This window comes from Seriola dumerili, unplaced genomic scaffold (genome assembly GCF_002260705.1).
Source record: "Seriola dumerili isolate Sdu_G_001 unplaced genomic scaffold, Sdu_1.0 BDQW01000025.1, whole genome shotgun sequence".
Taxonomy (NCBI): Eukaryota; Metazoa; Chordata; class Actinopteri; order Carangiformes; family Carangidae; genus Seriola; species Seriola dumerili.
Genome location: NW_019174280.1, coordinates 16667719 through 16689671, shown reverse-complemented (window position 1 = coordinate 16689671; position 21953 = coordinate 16667719). Strand labels below are relative to the sequence as shown.

Below are 21953 nucleotides of genomic sequence, written 5' to 3'. Positions count from 1 at the left end.
ACAGAAAAATCCACACTTTTCGGCTCATGGTTTAAAGTTCCTTCTTCCCGTCCTCTCTGCTGCAGGGAACCAGGTGAGCAGCAGGCTGATGAGTATGCGCAGCGCTAACGGGCTCCTCATGCTACCTCCGAAAACAGAGCAATACGTGGAGCTGCACAAGGGCGAGGTGGTTGATGTCATGGTCATCGGCCGGCTATGATGTCATCACAGAGGGACGGAGAGTTGGCGTCATATAGCGAGGGTTGGAATGGGTGGTTCACGGTGCATGTCCACATATCATTGACTATTCTGTAATATGCAACGGCACAGCTAGTTTTTATTGATTTGGATAACGTTGAGGTATAGTCAACATCTTGATCACAACCTAGATACATATGAAAAAATTAATTTAAAAAGATTATAGTATTTCAAACAAAGAAAATATAACTTTTAATGAAAAAATCAAATTATAAAAAGAGATTTATTCTGTAATATATTATTATGATTATTCTTATTCTTATTATCATTATTCTTCTTATTATCATTATTATATTAAGGCAACTTCGTTCCTTTCATTGCAATTGCTTTGTGTGTTCAATGCTAGACCTTATCTATAGCAGTAGCATTTTAATAGACAGCTGTAGGTGCCTGCCAGGACAAAAAAAGAAAATTATTATTTTCTCATCTTTAGTGGAAAAAAATAATCTGTTTTTTGAAAATGAAGAAAACATTGAGGAAGACTCCAGATTTCCCATGGTGCTCAGCTAAGAGGAAGAGGAGGCACATCAAGGCCACTTCCTCTTTTGAGCGCCCATCAAGGTGACACTTCTGTTTTTCTCTCATTAGTATGCATCATAATGGCTTCACAAAGAGCTTTGCTTGTTGTTTATCTTGTGAGTCTTGTTTATGTGCGCAGTGCCAAATGCCTGGGCAGGGAAGAGGTGATGTTTGGAGGGGGAGGTGGGGGGGGGCACGCCCCAGTCTGCCCAGACCCTGAAGCTTCCTTATATTCACGGTGACCGGGTGTAAACTCTGCCCCAAACCCCCCCCAGGGGCGAGCTGAACCTGGGGAAAATAATCTTTTATTTGATCAACTATTTAAGAAAAAAAAAAGAAAGAAAAGAAACAGCTTCTTTAAGTGCTGACAGCCTTTTTAACCAACTTCACAAAAAATGTACAGAAAAAATAAGAACCATATTGTACAGATATATGTGACCAGCACTCCTAAGGAAATTATTAAGCAATGAGGAGACATTGAACAACGCTGTACTATAACATTTTCTGTAATGATATGAAACTGATGAAAGAGACTAAGATAATAAAAATCCTTGATGATTATGTAAAAAAAAGTTCTTGTTGGGTTTCCTTTTTTAATAAAATATATCTAAAGAAAAAGCAGTGATTTTCTTCTTTGGTACTAAAAGTTTTGTAGGTCCCGTAGCCTGAAGGTTAGAGAAGTGCATGAATTTTGAATGAATGAGTAACGGTCTTACCTCCCTTACTAACCATTGTCAAGGTCCATGACCAAATCACCCCAGTGGATAGAGTTCCCAAATGTGAATGTGTTTAGCTGCATTAATATGAAGGTTTTAAGAAAAGTAACTAGAAAAAGTGGTAGAAAGTAGCAAAAACAGTTACTCAAGTACTATATTAATTACCATTTTGAGGGACTTTCCATTGCATTTACTTCACATCCAAGCCAAGAGCTGTCTCCAGTAGTGGAGAGCGACGCCAATGTTAACTCTTGTCTCTATCGCGTCTTTTCTTTTACCGAAGTTAGCACGGTAACCAGCTAGCTACGGCCCGTCTCATCACTTTCTGATAGGGACTCACTGCAGCTTTCAATCTGCCTCAAAGATGTAGCGCTGCTCAGAGGGCACATTATAACCTCCTATCTAGTAAAGGCAATGACAAAAGCTCTTGTCAAGTGATAATCACCACCACTCGCTGCCGGCAAGAAACCACACTTGGCAGCAGAGAAAACTTGCAAATAGCCCCTTGAAACCACTGGTTCACAATCATTTCAGCTTGTGACCCTGCACATCAAGCAGTTTCTAGTTAGAGCGCTTTATCATGTTTCAGATGTTTATGAATTGCAGTATAACCGAAGAGACATTCCCATCTAAACTTCACACATGGTTTCATTCAATATTTTACCATAAAAAAAAACAGGGTTAGCAAAAAGTCCAAAAATAAATTCAAATTTTTAAAGCAGAACTTCTTCTTTCTTCTCCCATTAACCATCTCATGACCCCTCAAATTTATCTTGTATCAGTCAAAGAGGCCACTTTTCTGCCGAGCGAGTACTTTTGGTATTTTAAGTGTATTTTTTGCTGTTAATACCTCTGTCCTTGTATGTAAAATTAAGAGTTTTAATGCAGGACTTTGACTCGTAGTTGAGTATTTTTACATTACTGTGTTGGTACTTTTTGTATCAATGTATCTGAGTACTTCCTCCACCACTGCTTCTTTCATATACAAAGAAGAAACAGCTGCATTGGAATGAATCACTGTAAAGAAAAGAGGGTTTAACTGTCTCTCTTTCCAGGAGAGTAAGTATTTAAGAATCAGGAACTGGCAGGAAAGAGCCTAATGAAGAAAAGAGGTTAAGCACAGAGGTGTCTGAAAGGATTAACCTAATAGAAAATGCAGCAGGAAAAAGGCAGCTTCAGGCTTTGGTGAAGATATTTCTGAGGCAGTATGAGATTAGACAGTTTCTGTTCTGCTCTGCAAGGTGAAATGACAGTAGATCCCATTAGCTGGTGATGATTAATAGTGCTGTGACAAGAACTTAGTTAAATTCATCTATGTGAATGTGTATAAAATGCGTGGAATGTAAGGGGATCAGTGTGAAGATGACTGTGGAAAATAACGGCAAATTTTTCATACCCTCAAGTGCAATAAGTGTATGTTTATTAAAAGATACACTGACAGAGTAACAAGAGCTTTACTAAGCATTTTATTTATAATTTTCCCAGAGATACTTCAACCTGTTTAGGCCATTAGGATAAAAACTACATGGCAGGGTGATTAGTGATTATTGAGGTGTAATGATGGCAAAAACATTTAAAGGCCCCGTTTGGTTTTTGTCTTTTTGTTGTTGCTTTTGTTTGTTTTTTTGACTGTAGACAAAAAGTATGCATTTTGTGTGACAATTTGTAAAGAAAAAAAAAACTGCCAATGTTTTTTGTGATCTCTGTTCCTGTAGCTTTTGGAGTGAAGTGCACAACATTAATTGACAACCATGATTACAAGTTGCCTTGCAGATTCAGATACTGATACAAAATATAATCAACAAATAACTTATAATAATAAGTTATTTGTATAGATAGCCATTCTGAAATGGACCATTCTACACAATGAGTACTTTTACTTTTGGTACTTACTGCATTTCGATTATTATATTTACGTTTAACCTCAATAAAAATGTTGAATTCATAACTTCTGCTTGTAGTATTTCGACAGTGTGGAATTGCTACTTCAGTAAAAGCTCTAAAGCTCTAATAAAAGCTAAAAGAGTACTATCACCCTTTCATATTTGAAGTACTGACTGCAACTTGGGAAATATAGTAATTCTGTGTCTGACGGAGAGGGGGTGCTGTAGAGTCGCAGTGTTGCCAGGGAGACGACTCAAAACACTAGGCGCAGTTTCTCAGCAATGGCTACAAGTGTCCCGACTATGCCTGGACAAAACTCACTGCAGCGGCTGAATGTGGTCCCGTAAAGACCGACCGAGAGAGACCTTCTGCTTTTCCTGGCCACCCTTGTGTGAATAGAACCCACATTTTCAAGGCGTTGGATTGTAAAGGAATAACCGCTTCTGACCCAAACCCATTCAGGTTGTTATCTTTGAAGTGGTGAGTACACGCAGTCTGTTGTTGTGGGACAGCAACCGTTAAGCTACGCAGTTAGCGGTACCAGGCTACTAAGCTAGGCTCCTTGCTATTGTTACGTTGATACAAGTCCAGTGCAGTGGTTTTCTAAACGTGTGTAACATTATTGGGTCGGCTGTTGTGTGTGAATGTGCCACAACGTTGCTCTTTCGTAAAGTTGCACAAAATAGATACTTATTCTACACATTTTTTAAAGTCAAAGTTGGTGCAGTTTTTCCGGTGACTCACGATGAAGTACGCCTGCTTTAAGTTAATTTAATTACCTCAAGCCAAGCCAGGAGCTTCTAGTTGTTAAACCACAGAACTATGACTAATGAATTAGAATATTTTCTGTTTTCTCCCTCTGGATGTATGCATGTAGCTAATTATAGCCAGAGATCCGGTGTTGGAGAGTAAACCCACCCTAACTCATTTTACCCATCATTTGGCTAAGTGGCTTTCAGTGACTAGCTCAAATAAAGTCTGGTAGACATGGAAAGTAACTAATTACAACTAATCTAGGTGCTGTAGCTGCCCTGTGATGACATATGATGTGAGAAAAATATCCTAAAGAAAAGATGGGTACCACATTAAGGCCCATCACAAAATCAGAGCTAGATTGGTTTAATTGTCTCTATATTAGAATGACTATATTAAGTATGCCAGTGTAGGCCATGCCCATGTCACAGCTAACCATAGTAACTGTTATTCACCCAGAGTAGCCTTCAGCAAATATGTTTTTATCTACTGAAGTATCTGTATTAATATACTCTAAACTCTGAGAGTTTTTGTTTTCAACACACATTACATGGACCTTACTCCTGCCAAACCATTGTATTGCATATAAGTCAAGTAACAGAACTGCTATCATAGGAGGATATTCTAGTGCTATTTTCACTCATGAATTCTGGATTTATTATACGTCAGAGTGGGTAGCATCAAAGCTGATCTACAACAAGTTGAAGTAGGACAGGTTTATTTCTAAAAATGTAATACAAGTCCTAGTTTACCCAATTTTAATTTGAACTCTGCTGAGATCCCTTTCATTTATCTGAGCTTGTACCTGTGTTTCTGTAGTATTTCAAGCCAAACCCTCTTTACTTTGTAAGTATTTTGTATTTTTGGCCTTCTGTTGCCACGTCACCCTGTTCAGTTAGTGGGCTTGCTGATATGAACATTGCCATCGTCTAATTTGACATCACATGTCTCTGTAATCATGCAGTGGCCCCAAACTCTAACTCTAACTGACACCAAACTTTTCACAATGCCTCTTGTGTTTATGTCTCAGTGGGTGTGTGCACTTCCAGTCATTCTCATTCTTCTACCCACATCCCTGTGTCCCTTCCCAGCATCCCTCCAAGTGCTGTTGTGGCCACTGAGCCAGAGTAGAGCATGAGATCCCAGGCTTAATTAAGCCCACAGGAACAGATGGCCCGCTGGCAGTCTCTGCTGTTTGTCAGCCATACACGGCCACTCTAAACAGAGCTAAATGCTTCTGCAGGGGAGGGGTTTGGAAGCTTGGACCAAGAGCCGAGGGGATAGACCTGCCAGACGTAATTAGCTGTGGGAGGTAGGTAGAATAGGGGGAGGGCTGCCATGTGGTGGTAGGTGACATGAGTGTATGACTGACTATATGACATGAGTCTCAAAGGTGACTTTCATTGACTGTGTTTATTATTATGGTACCTGAGGGGTTTTCTCTATGCATACAGAGAGATGTCTCTAAGTGGTAAGTAGTAGTAGTAATGAGGACTTTTTCTAACCAAATGTGCAGACAGGTTTGTAAGAAACCTGCAATGTATTTAAGACATGGCATGTTGGCAAAACAGAAGCTAAGCCTCTGCATTGTATTTACACAGAAGCTAATGTCATTATGTGAAAGATGAAGACATACTTATGGCTTTCTAGATATATATGCTCCTTTTTGGGCCTGCAAAAATCACTTTGTCTTTGAACTGAACTGATTGAAAACTGAACAAGCATTAACTCCAAATCATACTACCAATTTGCTAATCCAGATTAATTCACGTAGCATCCTTGAAATAGATTATAATCCACACCAATAACAACCCTGGCAGGTCAGGTAGTAGTAGCAGGTGTGTCATGTATCACATTCTAATGTTATATCTTCATCTGGCCATCCGTACGCAGGCTACAGATGGATATTTCGATTAAGCTGTTCATTGGGGACAGGTGTACCCAAGCAAATGGCTGGATGAGGCTGAACTGAAGGGATTTCAGGTGACTGAGGCCAGAGAGCTTTCCATGTTAGGAGTTAGATTAGTGGTATGTTAGAAAAGAGGAGGTAGGAACAAATGTTGGTCCTGATCAACAGGCAGCCGGTTCAAGGAGGAAGATGGTAATATTAACATATATTACAATAAAACAACTTGTCAGTGTGACTGTGAGTTTCTAAAATACATTAATTTATTGGTAATTCAGAACTTTAAACTGATCTTGACACAGTGAGTGAGAGTCAGAATTCAAACAAGTTACACTATGTATCTATTGAAATAAATAAGATAACAAATTAAAGAAGTGACATTCAAACCAAAATTATGGTTGCTCTAACTAAAGACAACTAATTTGATTTTAGTTTAATTTTAATTAATTTTAAGAAAATGTGCAAATTCAAATATTTAAGAACACTGTACCAAAGTAATGTTTTGTGCCTTTGCTTAAAAAATTACTGAGAAATGAATCAGAATTAATCAATTATCAATAGTTGCTGTAATTTTTCGTCAAACAACTAATCAGTCAATAAACCACCAATTTTCTCTCTAATATAAAATGAATTACATTACCCTAGACTATAGAAATTGATCCCATAAATATTTGTGCAAAAATACAGTGTATGTGAGAAAATTATGACAACAAATAAAGTACATATTTTGGAAAATGAAATAACCCCAGATTCATCATTCACGGTCTGTAAAGTATAACACAGACTGTGAAAATGATGACAACCGAGGCGAGGCTCTAGAGTGTTTATTGAGCTATCAATCACTCTGTCAGAGTAGCAGCCAAACTGATGTATATCTTATCTGAAAAATAAAACCCTTTAACTTCTGTCTGTACTTTACTAAGAATGCGATAAAAGTGACAGTTAATTGGGGATTGTTTTATCTTTATTTTTCACACTTATGATCATTTTTGCTGTGTCCTCTTTAAAGAATTAACTGTACCATTTTTTTTTTTAAATAAAAGTTGTTTGAAAACAACAAGAGAGATCCATTTTCACCCTGTTTGTGTTTCAGGATGACAGATCACAGAAAAAACATAAAGGTCTACATCCTCCGCTGGAGAGCTATGGCTCCTGAGTTGAGCGGTCTCAGCACCAGTGCCTCTTAACGCCCAAGCAGATCTCAGTAAACACTGTGGTTTGAGCTGTAAGCTGCTGCAGCAGGGATGATAACATCCCATATGAACGGTTATGTGCAAGAGGCCTCTGGTCAGGCCAAGATCCACAGGGAAAGGGCCGTGGACTGTCCAGGGGAGGAAAATAGCCTTGTCAAATCTCCACACAGCAGTGCCCACATGGAGAGGATCCAGCACTACCAGGAGGAACTGAAGAAGAGGAGAGAGGAAGACAGCAGGGGGAAGCATGACATCGACCCCAACGCTTCACTGAGGCTCAAGAAGCTGTCGCAGAACCCCAAGGTGGGGATTGACAATCCCACCTTTGAGGGAAAGGAGAAGGCCATTAAAGACACATGTTCACAGGATCCTGTAGCTGGTGAGTTGAGAGGAGGGAAGGGTTGAGGGTTGGAAGGACTTTACGAGGTCAAAGAGGGTGGAAAGGGGAATGAAGGTTACAAAGGAGAGGAGAAATGCAGATAGCAGAAAGAATGGGGAATTGTGAGGTTGTACAAAAATTCTGTGAAAACAAAAGGAGTTAAACAATGACCACTGAGGGGGCAGAGCAGAGGGCAGCAGTGGAGGAGGGTGATGTGTTATAGGGGTTGTCTACCATTTCCACTCATTAGTGTCTTGGTCCCAAATCTGGACTGGGGGACCCATAGGCCATTAATGGATCCAGGGAAATACAATAAATAAGAATAAAATGGTGAACATACATTTCTGTATGATTAATGTACAGTTTTACTGTACTTACTACAGTAGAGCCTGGATCTGTTGGAGGTTTCTTCCTGTTGAAAGGGAGTTCTTCCTCCCCCTTGTCACTCTTTGTGGGAACTGGTGGGTTTCTCTCTATAATAAAGTAAGGTCTTCACCTTACCCTCTAAAGTGCCTTGAGATACTGTATATTATGATTTGTCGCTATACAAATAAGATTGAATTGAATTGAATTGAATAGGTATTGATGTAAAGTCAATTATGAAATCTGCACTTGAGAATATAGTAGAGAATGAACATTACTGTAGAGTTTAAGTTGTTGTATTGACTTAATACAAAAATACCAAATAAAGAAAATAAAATTTCAATTAATATTATTCATGATAAATTTCCAACCTTTGAACTGAAATGCAGGTGTACATAGATATTTTAAGCACTATGTTTAGGAGAGAAAAAGTTCAATTGAAGTCAGCTGGACTTGGTTGTAGATACTTGAAGATGTTTCACTTCTCATCCGAGAGGCTTGTTCAGTTGTGACAGTTTAGCAGAGAGATATACAGTATTTACATGAGGTCTGTGGCTTAGCAGCAGGATTATCATCTGAAAGCAGTGGAGCAATATCTGAGTGACTCAAGAGCCTAAGTCCAGTCCCCATTCAAGTGAATGGGAAAGTGGTTTCAGACTTTGGGACCTCACTGTATGATATGAAGTGACTTTCCCTTAAAAGTCACTTCATAATAATGGTTCTAATAATAACACAGAATTTGCACCTTTATGGAGCTACATTTGTAGACCTTGTATAATATGAGATTAGTCTTCGATGACAGTCTGGGATTAATCGGTCAAAGCAGGTAGACTGTGCTGGTGGAAGTCTTTCATATACAAGTACACAATTTAAGATTTGGCTGCTGAATGTCATTGCATTCAGAGGCTATGCTGTCAGAAAATTAAACCTGGGAGGTGAACAAAAAGCATTCATGTATTAAAGGAGTAAAAACTTCCTGACTTCTATTATTTTGTCCCTGTGTTCCTAAGCATGGCCTCTCTACTGCTTGCCTCACCGTCTGTGCTTCTTTCTCAGAACTGGAGGAGTTGCTGCAGGCTCTTAAGAGTATGCAGCATTGCCTGACTGATGCACAGAGCCAGCAGGATGTGGAGCTGATAATGCAGCTCCTTGCCAAGGAGGACTTCAGGAATGCCTACACAATCTACAGTGCTGTTTCCCAGCAGATGAGCAGAGTTGGCCCCACCTCACCCCTCACAGCACAAGCACAGGATCTCTGCCAGGAGGTACGTATAATGGTCATTTTGAAGAAACTTGTTAAAGCTGAAAACAAAAATTATGTGGAAGCACTTTGACTTTGCGGCAGTATGAAAAAGGAAAAGTAATGACAATTTACATAGGCCTCAGTGGTAACTTTGCTACTACTGCATTGGTATTTGTGAACTTGTTTTTACTGCTAGGTTTTATAGTTTTGTAAATGTAAGTGGTCTCTGGTTCCACAACTCCAGGAGAAACTGAGTCAGGGAGAACAGGCTGACTTCTTCTCAAAATAATGAATAACTCACTTTAATATTTTAGACATTTTTAACCAGGCCACAAAACCAGCTCTGTACCTCATGAGACTAGCAGTGGTCTCCAAAGAAGAGGCAGTTTGTGCAGAAAGGCACTTAGATTGTACTCGCCAATTTGTGGTTTGGACCCTGTTAAGCTTATATTTAGAGGCAAGCACCTCTATAACTAAAGTAACTGAACAAACTCAATGAAGCATGAAAAATCTTTGCTGGTGGCAATGATTAATTCAACAAAGCTGCCCAAAACACAGCCATGCCAGTCTGAATAATTATAAAATGTAAATTGTCTTGTGGTTAACTAGGTGAGAAAAAACAAAAATGAGGGATTTGTGGGATGTAGGCCATGCATGAAAATTGAGTGAGCTGGAAAACAAAGTGAAAACAGGAAGATGGGGGAAAAATTTAAGGTGGAGAATCAGGGTGAAAAGAGGATAAGATGACATTTGAGATGGACGAGGAAGGAACAGGAGGGAGGAATGAAACAAAATGAAAACAGAGTTTGGTATTCTACTGCTTTGCAAATATATAAAACACCACAGTGTTTTTTTTATTAGATTCCCCTGTCTACCAGTTGCTGTTTCCTCTTTAAATAAGTTGACATTGCTGTCTCCTGAGCCCCAGTGCAGAGAGTGACAGAGCGCAAGAAACCATTTCAGTATTCAGGTTTGAGAAGGTGGGGAATCTGCCACACCTGACTTCCTCGTTGACAAAACACAAGCCAGTTGGTCTCTACCGAAGCAAAGCGACAGTAATTGACTTGTATCCCTGCAGAGCCGAGCCTCCGCACACTGAGAACTTAAATGCAGCCTGTCACACAGAGCCCAGTCCCTGTAAAAAGACAAATTGTGATATGGTTTTCTGTGAATTAGGTAGACGCTCCATACATCTTTGACAAGCTACACCCACAATAGGCACTTCATTAGGATTAGTGTCAACTTTTGATAGGTGTAACATGAGAGAATGTAATACAGGCTTTTCAGCGCAGTCAGACTGGTGCAGTGTGATTTTCAGCTGATGGCTAGATGCGTAAGAGTCAACCTTGTTTTGACAAAACAGGCTGCTATGCGCTGTGTAGAGTTCATTCAAAGGGCGCCAAGCAGCACCGCTACAGAATTGCTATTCCGGTCTTGACAGCCGTGGTTTGAACATACAGAGGCTGGGTGAGATGATCTATTTTGCCTCACACACACACAACACGTTGTCTTCCCACACACAGCAAATCACTGTGTGGACTCAGCTTCAGAAGCGCTTAACAACGTGTAAGAGTCTGAGCCACGGTGTGCCTAAACTAAGTGGCTGTGCTGTGTGGCACTCAGATTGGCTAGTGGGTAAACTAATCTCCCAGCAGCCCTTGGTGCTGGCTGAGTGGTGCTGCACACCGCAGGAAGGATCTGGTCGGCCAGAAAAAGAAACTCCAGAGGCTTACAGCAGAGTGGGCTGAGGTGCTGCACTGCTCGGGGGGAGGGGAAAGTGCGTCACCTTGTTAGTGAGAGCTTCGATTAGTGTAATGGATGAACTAAGCTCTAAACAGGAGACGAAGAGGAAGAGGCAGAAAGACGGGGTAACAGAACACCAAAATGTCAACTGTCACTGTTCAGCAAACAGTCCAAGCCACAAACAATGGCATTTCCCACCAAATGACAACACAAGAACCAAATGATTAAAATAGAAACATGTAACAGAGAAGACAAAAGCAAGAAAGGAATACAAATGGAGCAGAGTGGAAAGTCTGAGAAGTCATGGAAGAGAAGTGTAGTGTGATGTAGTTCAGGCAGGTGCTTTCCAAGTTTGTGCTTGTTACATTTGGTTGAATACAAGTATTGGGTAAGGGTTAGTTTTACATGTTGCTTTACAGCAGAGTGAATATGGAGCACTTTTCTGTCTGGAATGTGAAACCCTACTGTGAGTTCCTCAAGGGTAGCCAAATACTGTGTGTGAGTGTGCTGTGTATGTGCACACAAGTACATGCATGTCTGTGCACGTTTGCGTTTTTATTTTCATTGCAAATCTGTGAGAGTCCAAACTCTTCTCATCATGCAATTTGCTCATTACTGAAGTAACAACAAATGTTTTTTATGTACTCTATGTAGGTTTATTGTCTAGGCTGCATACAAATATTTAAATTCTAAAAACATTGTTGTGAAAAGAGGCACCCACACCGAGCAAGCAAAACGAGTACCGTAAGATCACTCAAGGAAAGGTCACTATCATAAGCCACTCATGAGAATTTGGGATATCTTGTGCATCTTTAGCATGTGTAAAAACTGTGAGTCTGCCCTAAGGTTTGCACTAGGGAATGGGTCATTGAGTAACCAAAATTCTAAAGGCTTATCCTCTGAGGACCATTAATGTATTCATCAAATATGATGGTATTCTGATTTTCAGATTGTTAGTGCTGCAGAATCGGCATTATAACCTACCGAACATTAAATTATGCTCTATTGCTACTTTTTAAAATGCTGAAACAGTATGATGGAGAACAGTCAGAACATCTAATTGTCAGAACTGAAGACTTGAGTTACATCACTTTGACTCAAATCTTTAGTAACAGTTTTACTTAGTTGTCTTAATGTTTTAAGAAAAATAGACCGGATATTTTGATTGTAGTTTTTTATTATATTAAAAATATTCAATTGAAAAATGTAATATTTTAAAATTTTTAATAAACTCTTTATTTCTTCTTTCTTTACTTGGTCACCTGTTTGTAGCTGTTAGTGGCAGTCATACAGTTTACCTCACCATATTGCTGTGCGTCTGTGTTTCTGTACAGGTACAGAAGATTCTCCAGTCCAGCCATCAGAAGGAGGGTTTGGAGCTCAGGGCTCTGCTCACAAATCCTCATCTCCAGGTCAGATATCAGCTCGCCAGTTGTGACTTATCATATCTCCCCTTGTCTCACAATATGATTATAATCTAACACCAGTAAGGCTCAGCAAGCCTGCAGAGCCTTATAGGCCAACTCATTTATTTAGTTAATATGCTCATAATTGAAATGAAGGAATACCTATTCCAATGGGGTAATTGTTTCTCTTGCAGCTTCCACTAGGAGATCAGTGGTCAGGGTTAAGTATAGAATAGTCCATATACTATCAGAGGTAAGAATAGGACTTACCTATTTACCAGCTCAAAGACAACTGAAGAACAGTTTCACATTGCCACCTTGTTGCCACATGGTACAGTACACTACATCAGAAAAGAATGACTGACATAGAAAGCAGCCACTTCATGAAGCAAGTCATGGTTCGCCTTGAGATTGCAGGAATTTATTGTTTTGCTCAAGGACATCTGGGTAGGGCAGATGCTTGTTTTACAAATTAAATACTTTATGACACATTAATTTTATTATTGGCTATTATTTTAGGGTGTGCAAAAGTCAGATTTTTCAAGGTCATCTCATATTTTGCTCTAAAGATTAATGGAGTTGGTCAAGAGAAAGGCCATTATGTAAATTAGGCTGTAATGTGGGTCAGCTCTCTTGGTAATGAAAAAGCATGATTTGTGCGTTCTTTGCGGCAGAGTGCATGTAAATTTCCTTTAAATTAATTTTTAAGACAAGACAATGTAAAAAGTAAAAGATCTGACTTGTTTGTGTCTCCTCGTGTGTTTGTGTTGAACACAGCATGCAGCTGTGTAGTACAATTTCTCTGCATTGATACACAGTAGTTTAGACTGATGAAGGCCATATTTATGATGGCTTTAGTAAGGTTTATGCTTATGGGTGAAAATACTGTGCTCCTGGCAAAGTGAATTCTCCTCTCACATACAGTAGATGAATGTTGATGTCAGACAAATTACAAGATGTGCGTTGTTTATCTGTGTTTCAAAAAGTATCTAATATAGAGGGGTCCAAAAGTCAGAGATCCTGTACCCATTCATTTAAATGGGAAAGATTTAAAGTATATGTAATGAATTGTTTGCAAAGAGACAATATCTGTCCTGGAACTACTAATCTGTATTGTCACACTGGTATTAGGGCAGCCCTGCTGCTTATAGACAGAACTTATGCCTCTGTCCACTTGAGGGACATGCCCTTGGTTGTAGTTTAAGCAGGTTTAATGTGGCAGTAACCTGTTTAGTAATGATCTTACTAAGGCTGCTGTTGGCACAACTCAAGAACTGGACAATAAAGATGTTCCTCTTAGGTGTACCACACGCACTTTACGGAAATTATTAGACATCACAGACAGGCCACTTCCACAGCTGTGTAATGAGCCACATTATGAAAAGCCCTACACATTTGATTGTGGTTATCTGTGCATCAATTTAATGGGACATCAGTTTGACATGAAAACATGAAAAGAATCACAGAGATATTCAAGTTGCATCGCTTTGAAGTGGCTTACACTGCTGATGCTCTACATTTGTCAGTTTAAGCTTCAGTGAGTCTTATGTAGAAAAAATTTAGACACATTATCAGACTGTCATCGTCCATTAGCGAGGCAGTAAGGTGAGAAAAGACCTCAGGTGGATGACTCTGTTGTGATTTTACGGTTGAGGGTCCTGACAAGGGAGCGCCGGGGGTCTGATGTTTGACCCATGTGACCGTGTGAACTACCATTTCTGCAACTGGCCTGTTAACCCCTCCACTGAGTTGGAACCATGTAGCCAGCGGGGGCGGCGTGATGTGATGTGAGCCTGCCTTGTGGCACAGAAAGTGGAACAGATTATGTTGGTTTCTCTGCGGGGAGCCAGAGGATCACATGAGTCAGCCTGTAGACTGCACGGGTAAACAGCCTCATACCCAAAACCAATGGAGACAGGTACGTGTGTGAGAGGAATAGGTCCCCCTCAAGTCCACCCCTTTCACCGTTTTCTAGGACACGTTATCCTCACGAGCAGGGAAGCCAAAGGTGTTTGATGATTGATGGCAGTGGATCCCGACTCCTAAATGCACGAGGAGATTAAGACGGATTGCGTGTACACCAAAGCTTAGCCTGGCCTCCGGTCTCTCAGGTCCCCTCTGCTGCAGCACAGAGAAACTGATTTGGACGGACGGTTATTAATTGTGGGGTACGGAGCGCTTGTCACATTAAATGAAGTGAAGGAGCAATCTCTGTATTATTTCTGGCTTAGAGGTTGGTTTGCTGACTGCTCTTGTTAAAAAAGATGGGTGGTAGGTTTGGTTTCTGGTAGCAGGTGCATGTCTAAGGGAAGGAGGTTTGGAAACTTATTTGGTATCACGTCTCTATAATTGAACAAGAACAAACCATGAACAATTTGACTGAAAATACTAGATTTATGATCATTTTATTTCCATGCCAACCATAGGTGTAATAAAGGACAACATTTCCCATTCAGTCTCTCTACCTCACGCTGCCTCCTCCATTATTTCTGTCTGTCTGTGTCTCTGTCTTTTATGTGTGTAAAATTTCTATATGTACGTACTGTTTGTCTCTACGTGTGTCTCTGTATTTGTTTTATGTGGCAGGCACTGATGCAGGCTCATGACAGTGTGGCGGGGCAGGACATGGCAGAGGAAAATGTAACCCAATACCTTGGAGAGACAGTTAAACTGGTGCGGCTGGAGAAGGCCCGTGACACTCCACTGGTAAGACGCCATCATTAATCTTTTTCAGCCACTTGTGCCTACGGTTTGTGTACGTCTTTCTACATTTTCTCACGGTCTCTGGGCCATTTAAACTGGTTTCTGCTTTATAACTGAACTGTGAACGCTGTAAATCAGCATTACAGAGGGCAAAGCAAAGCATGAGAAACAAGGAAATGTGGATATAATTACAGTACAATAAAAATTTAAAAATTTCACACAACATTGACATTGAGTTATTTGAACAGAACAAAAAAGCACAAGAATAAATGAAAGACTGAGATATATATGGGTATTCAGCATCACTGAATATTGTGTTATTGTGTGAGCTTTTGTGTGTCAGTATACTCACAAACGAACAGGGCAGCAAAATGTGAGCTCCAGACATCCAAAACATTTGCAGTGGGACAATGGTGTCCACAATATGTGATATGTTTCTTTGTGTTCAAGCTGTTGCCTCTCCTTCTGGTTTTAAACTCGCATCTCTCTGTACAGTGTCAGTCTACAGAATATTATCAGTTTCAGGGGTTTCATTTCATTTACTTATTAATAATGCAATGTGTTGCTTGTCCTGTAAGATCATATATGAACTCTGTGTGTGTGGCCGTCAGGGTGCGACGGTACGTAACGACATGGACAGCGTGGTGGTGAGTCGTGTGGTCAAAGGCGGAGCAGCAGAGCGGAGCGGCCTCCTCAGTGAGGGTGACGAGATCCTGGAGATCAACGGGATTTCTTTACGTGGGAAACACGTCAATGAAGTCCACGACTTACTGGTGAGGGCCAGGGGTTTTCCAAATGGTGGCCAGAAACCTCCAGTGCTCTTTTGATTATTTACTGTAAATCATTGGAATTTTACTCTGTTACAAGTTTATTTTAATTTCATGGGGATGGTTCGAGTTTACCTACAGGTGCTTGAGAGTTTTGAAATCTAAAATTGTGTAAATTTGATACAATGAAAGGCATTAGAATTTATTCAGAAATGCGCATCCATAGCTAGTGACATTAAGTTTCACACACACACAATGTCTATCCACGTATAGATTAATGCATAATTAGTTTGGCAAACATGTTTAGCCTCAGAAATTTCATTAGGTTTCCTGTTGTTGGTTGTTTCATCAACTATAGGCACACATACTCAAAAACAACATTCTGTCTATCAAGAAGTCTTTTGGAGTTGCAGATAGAAACATTTTTGAGATTGTGTAGTAAAGACAAGGGGCACCAAAGCCACCATATGTAATTATATACACATACATTCATTTTAAGAGATCATTGTAATCTAAACAGAATAACTAATATTACTGTTGACTGCATTTCTTTTTGCTGTTCCAAATTCAAATGTAATTTAACAAATACCTGAGCAGTTGTTTCTGAATAGATATATAGAATATACAGAATACAAAATATACAGTACATCCATCTGCATAAAACTAAAAAGTGCTAAAAGTTTGAGCCCCTAGATAAATATAGTCAGTAAGAAATATTATTTTATGGAAATGCATTCCCTGTCATGTTTAATTCATTGCATCTCATCTTTTCCATCAGCAACAAATGCATGGCACTCTGACCTTCCTCCTCATCCCGAGCTCTCAGATTAAACCTGCCCCACACAGACAGACTGTGGTAAGTCTCTAATGATGTGGCTGTGTGCGTGTGTGAGATTGCCTGTCTGCATCCATGTAACGCCAACCTTGACATTGTAAACCCTGTCCTCAGATGCACGTACGAGCTTACTTTGACTACGACCCCTCTGATGACCCCTTTGTGCCGTGTCGGGAGCTGGGCCTGTCCTTCCAGAAGGGAGACATCCTCCATGTTATCAGCCAGGACGACCCCAACTGGTGGCAGGCCTACAGGGACGGAGACGAGGACAACCAGCCCCTGGCTGGACTCATTCCAGGTAGGGATCGGACTGGGGCTGAATATCAATATTTAATGTTCTGCTTCATAAGGGTAGATAACAACTGCAAGGACATACTGCTGCCAAATCTAAAAGTATACAAGTATGGTAAAATGTATAATTACGTGTTTGTATGTTTTGTAGTGCATATTTTATTTTTGAATATAGTGACATATACATAAGATAGTATGTAAACTAGTAAACTACAATACACAGTTCAAATTGTATTGAAAGTAAATTATATGGTATCTCTACATATAACACATACAGCTGTATATTTTACAACATCAACCATTCTTATACATGCTTTTTGCATTTTGCCTGTTTGGTATTTTCACGCCCTTGGCAGAGTATGCTGCTCACAGTTTCAGAAAAGAAGCAACACAACTGGAGTTGCATGCAAACAGGGGTTGTGGGCTGTGGGAATAAACATCAGTGGATGTAGTAGAACCAGCAAAAGGCTGAACTGCAAGAACATCAACAATTATAATGTTTAACAGTCTGTTGTACATGCTTCATCCTCATCCTCTAAACCTGTGTTAATTACATTTAACTACAAAAACTAAATGGGTTATGTCTTCTAAAAATATTCATAAGTAGAATCTGCTCATACACATAAAATAAACAGTAGTAAAGTAATTGATACTAGCATATCAATTAATGCAAAATGTATAAGTCACACAGGACATATTCCATATTCCTCATAATACATTGCCCAGTTGATTATTAATTCCAGCCCTAGTAGCACGTGAGAATACATTCACAGAGAGGTGCTTGAAACTTGTCTGTGACAAATAAATAACCTGGCACTACATGAACCATCCTGGCAGGAAACGCCATCCATCTGGCACGTCAAGCAGATTAGAACAAACACCTAAGAATTATTTGTGATTACTCTTTGACCCAGGCCTTTTGTAACTGGAAGAAAATTAGGTTAAGCACTGGAAATGGAAAGCAGGGCATCTTTTTGCCTGTTCCTCAGCACATATGGAAAGTTTAGGAAGAGTATGAAAAAACATTTCTAGGTATACAAAAGCTCTGGACTTGTATAATTTGCAATTTGTAGCCACTTAGTACAGTGTTCCAGTGCATTCAGTGGTGCATGTTATCCATCAACTATTATGTGAGACATTTTGTTGAACACAAATCAAAATGTTCCAATGCATTTTTAGATAAATATGGGCTTTTGAAATGGAAAACACACTGGGTTTGTGTATCTATATTTGCAGTGTTGGGTAGCTGACCTGTTTCCATTTGCTTTTCTCAGGGAAAAGCTTCCAGCAACAGAGAGAGTCCTTGAAGAAAACTATAACAGACAGGAGTCGAGAGCAACAAGGTGAATGGATAATGTTAAAAACAACAGATATGATCTGGAAACTGAAACATTTTTGCATCCACTGTGACTCATAGAGAAATAACATTTGCAGTGTCTAGGAAAAAAAAGTGAAATGTTAATCAACACTGACAGCTAAATTCTTTTCATTTGTAATTATGTCAGGGAAACTTTGGTATGCAAAGAAAGGCAAGAAACAGAGGAAGAAGAGCACATCGAACTTGACCAAAAACACTGGTAAGTCTCTATCTTTTCTTTTTTTTTCTTGCCATTTCTTGTCAGCTGCAGAACAAATTGAGATTTAGGTTGCTGTTTTAAGAATGTGCTCCCTCTTCTTCAACAATACCACTGAGAAGCTACACACTTAACCCACAAATGTCTCCTGCTGTCTTTTCTCATTTGCCACATGTGACAGAGTGCTTCCGTACTGGGCAGCTGCCAAGTGTCCACACACTGTCAGTATTAACCCCACACGTTAGCTGGAGTTGACAAGTCCTGTCGTTCTCGCAGCAGCTTGTCCAGACTTGGTGTGTCACAAGTCAGATTAGCCCTGTCTTCACAGAGGGGATCAGAGGTGGCCCAGCAGGTGCCTAAATGGTTTGGAGGGTGTTATTAGTTCACACATTTATACGCGGACACAGACTGCTCACTGGCTGATAGACTGTGGTTGTGTGTTTTATGTGTGTATAAATATGAAGCAGGATGTTGTTGAAAAAGACTGTGGATGCACTGAAAATCTTTCACACTAACACAAATAACAACATAATAGTGTGATATTTTGTCGCTCTCCAAATCCTCTCACCTCTTTCTCGCCCCCACAGGCAGGTTAAAGGTCAGAGTAAGTGACAAAGCAGAAGAGCTAGAGGGGATTTGGTGAGTTGGTCAGGGATGTTTCATTAAACCCTCCCAACTGTCTTCTCAGATTATGATGACATCCTGACCTATGAGGAGATGTCCCTTTACCACCAGCCTGCCAATCGTAAACGCCCCATAGCTCTGATTGGTCCTACAAACAGCGGTCACGACGAGCTGCGTCGGAGGCTTCTCTCCATTGAACCAGAAAAGTTTGCTGTTGCGGTGCCACGTAAGTCCACACTTTGTCAAGGCTTGGGGACAGTGTTATATACACAAAGAACATCTCACAAACGTCTCTGACTCAGTGAAGAATTCAAATTAAGATGAGCTTTTGTCAACTTTTACTGCACAAAATACTCAATGTTAGAGCAGAATATTAGAACTAGGAACACCTTTAGTACTTAGGACCTACTACATGATTTAAATGATTAGAGTGGCCTTTAAGAAATGGCTTAAGGAATGTTGCAGTAAGTCAAATTAAACTTTTTCCCATCTCTTCTATGACTTAGACACGACCAGAAACTCAAGGATACATGAACGAAATGGGCGTGAGTACCATTTTGTGAGCCGGTCTTCCTTTGAAACTGACTTGGCAGCAGGGAAGTTCATAGAGTCAGGGGAATATGAGAAAAACCTGTATGGGACCAGCACCGACTCAGTCCGACACATCATCAACTCTGGACGCATCTGTTTGCTCTGCCTGCACACGAGGGTAGGAGAGTTGTCCCTGTTGGGACAATTGTCAACATTGTCTTTGTCTAACATGTTAATTACAAGTCTCATCTTATCTACGCTAATTTATGATCTTAACCATTGTGACTTGGCTACAACATAATTAAGGTTTTTCATATCTTGAACATAAATCTCAAATAATTTTTCGGGTGATAGAAACTCATTCCTGCTGACTGATAGAGCAAACTTTTTATAGCCAGCTAAGAAGATGCAATAGTAGTACTTTGTTTGTCCAGTTTTTTCTTTTCATGTCATATGTTTGTCCCTGTTCTTCTTCCTGTCAGTCACTGCGAGTGTTGAGGTCCTCCAACCTCAAGCCCTATGTCATCTTCATCGCTCCTCCTTCTCAGGAACGACTACGCACCCTGCTGGCCACAGAGGGGAAAACACCAAAGGTACCCACTGTACAGTCATGCAAAATTGTATTTCACTCTTAAAAGTTAGTATTCATGTTGTGAATGTCATAGATGGTATATGATGCATCCTCAGCAAAATGAAGGTTTAAAGATTTATTACAGAAAAAAACCTTCTCTAGGCAGAGCAAGGCAAGAAGTTATATTTAAATATTTATTTGGACATGTTGCTTAAAATACTGACTGGGTTCAACCTCAGAGGGCATACATATATAATACACCAGAAACAAGTAACATTGCATTACATCATGAAATAACCAACATATACAGAGAACACAACTGTCATATCTGATAAAATTTTAATATCATACAGATCATTTTTAAAAATTACTATAGCCTTAAGAACTTACCATTCATGTCCAATACCCTCTCACCTTCTTAAACTGGTCTGTTCTCGTTGTCTGTGCACAGCCAGAGGAGCTGAAGGAGGTCATTGAAAAGGCCCGTGAGATGGAACACAATTTCGGTCACTTCTTCGACGCAACCATCGTGAACATGGATCCAGACCAGGCTTTCCACGAGCTGCGCAGGGTGATAGACAAGCTGGACACTGAGCCACAGTGGGTGCCCACCTCCTGGCTGTGCTAGAGGTCACAGGGTCTCACCGCAACAAGTCTCAGGGTAGAAGAAGGTAAACAGATTTCTGTTCCTGGAGTTTAAAAGAATGAAGGACAGACACTGGTAAATTGTCGCTGGATTTTCACTTGCGCATTTTCCTCGTTTGTAGAGGAGGTGGTTGTTACCACATGATGCAGGGACGGACTCTTTTTGTTTGTTTGTGTGTCTTTGTGGGTGATTTCTTTTTTGTTTTGTTTTGTTTTTATTAAGTTTTCTTGATCTCACAGTTTTATGCAAAGTCATTTATCAAACAAATAGAAATATTTCTATCTTATTTGTAATAGTTATTTATAATTGTAAATATATATTTTCTAGACAAAATATTTTATTGTTGCATTTTGTGTGTGTGACATCGAAAACAGTACACTCCACTGGAAGAGTGTTGATGTCACGATTCTGAAATGGCTTCCTGATCATGCAGTAAGCCAAGATCCGTTAAGGTACCAAACAGAGGAGAAGCTCTTGTGCTAAAGGTCTTCCACACAGAAACACAAAGGCACAGTCTGCTGTCAACTGCACAGTTTTGAGCTACTTTCTCTACACCAATCTCAGTATTAGTTTGTGTTGTCTCATGTTTCATTTACCCTGTGATAACAGACCGTAAATATAAGGTTTTATCTCTAGCTGGTATCATTACTATCAGTATATCATGCTGAAAAGAACTGCTGACATAGGTTTTTTTTTTTTAACCAGTATTGTATGAACAAAACATCCTATCACTTAGTGAACAGTAACTTCAGCAAATACTGTATTGCTTCTTTGCAGGGTACTTATTAAGTTATAAGCACAATTCTGGAAAAGTGTTAATAAAATCTGATACTTATGTGAACAAGTGTTACATACTGTACGCATTCATTTATCTACCTTGGAGGGATTTTTATTTCAAATATGTTTGTGATATTGGTCTTATTAGAAAGATGCTTATTAATTCAAGCCCTGCAAATGCCTAACTAATACTGTGGTACATGTAGCATTCTGGTGCAAAATGGTCTGCATTCCTCACGGAGCTAAGTCCCCTAAATACTCAGGCAAAATGCTCCTCAGTAAAGCTCCAGTC

General features: G+C 39.9%; 2 protein-coding genes across 7 annotated transcripts in view; both read left to right on the top strand.

Annotated features, from left to right (window-relative positions):
* Positions 1-393, top strand: part of gphn (gephyrin) — a 90752-nt gene extending 90359 nt beyond the window's left edge. For all 5 annotated transcript variants that reach the window (XM_022766584.1, XM_022766576.1, XM_022766568.1 and 2 more), the window contains one exon: positions 66-393. In XM_022766584.1, the coding sequence (XP_022622305.1) occupies positions 66-199 (134 nt within the window). In that variant the 3' untranslated portion in view covers positions 200-393. The remainder of the gene's footprint in view (positions 1-65) is intronic.
* A 3236-nt stretch (positions 394-3629) lies between these two features.
* On the top strand, positions 3630-21719 carry mpp5 (membrane palmitoylated protein 5). 2 transcript variants are annotated; one of them, XM_022768102.1, is made up of 14 exons: positions 3630-3836; positions 7109-7587; positions 9007-9215; positions 12271-12348; positions 14941-15048; positions 15657-15818; positions 16591-16668; positions 16762-16945; positions 18213-18281; positions 18444-18515; positions 19201-19362; positions 19643-19845; positions 20150-20260; positions 20690-21719. In XM_022768102.1, the coding sequence occupies exons 2-14, from the start codon at positions 7260-7262 to the stop codon at positions 20864-20866; spliced, it is 1941 nt and encodes a 646-aa protein (XP_022623823.1). In that variant the 5' UTR covers positions 3630-3836; positions 7109-7259; the 3' UTR covers positions 20867-21719. The 2 variants fall into 2 exon arrangements, with proteins under 2 accessions (XP_022623823.1, XP_022623815.1); XM_022768094.1 differs by having other exon boundaries at positions 14929-15048.
* The last annotated feature ends 234 nt before the right edge of the window (positions 21720-21953 follow it).

What these genes read in the sequence shown, in the direction of transcription:
- mpp5 (XM_022768094.1), top strand. Translation starts at nt 7,260, where the DNA reads ATGATAACATCCCATATGAACGGTTATGTGCAAGAGGCCTCTGGTCAG. An exon ending in CACAGGATCTCTGCCAGGAG is followed by an intron (nt 9,216 to 12,270) that starts GTACGTATAATG and finishes GTTTCTGTACAG; the next exon opens with GTACAGAAGATTCTCCAGTC. An exon ending in TCACAAATCCTCATCTCCAG is followed by an intron (nt 12,349 to 14,928) that starts GTCAGATATCAG and finishes TTTATGTGGCAG; the next exon opens with GCACTGATGCAGGCTCATGA.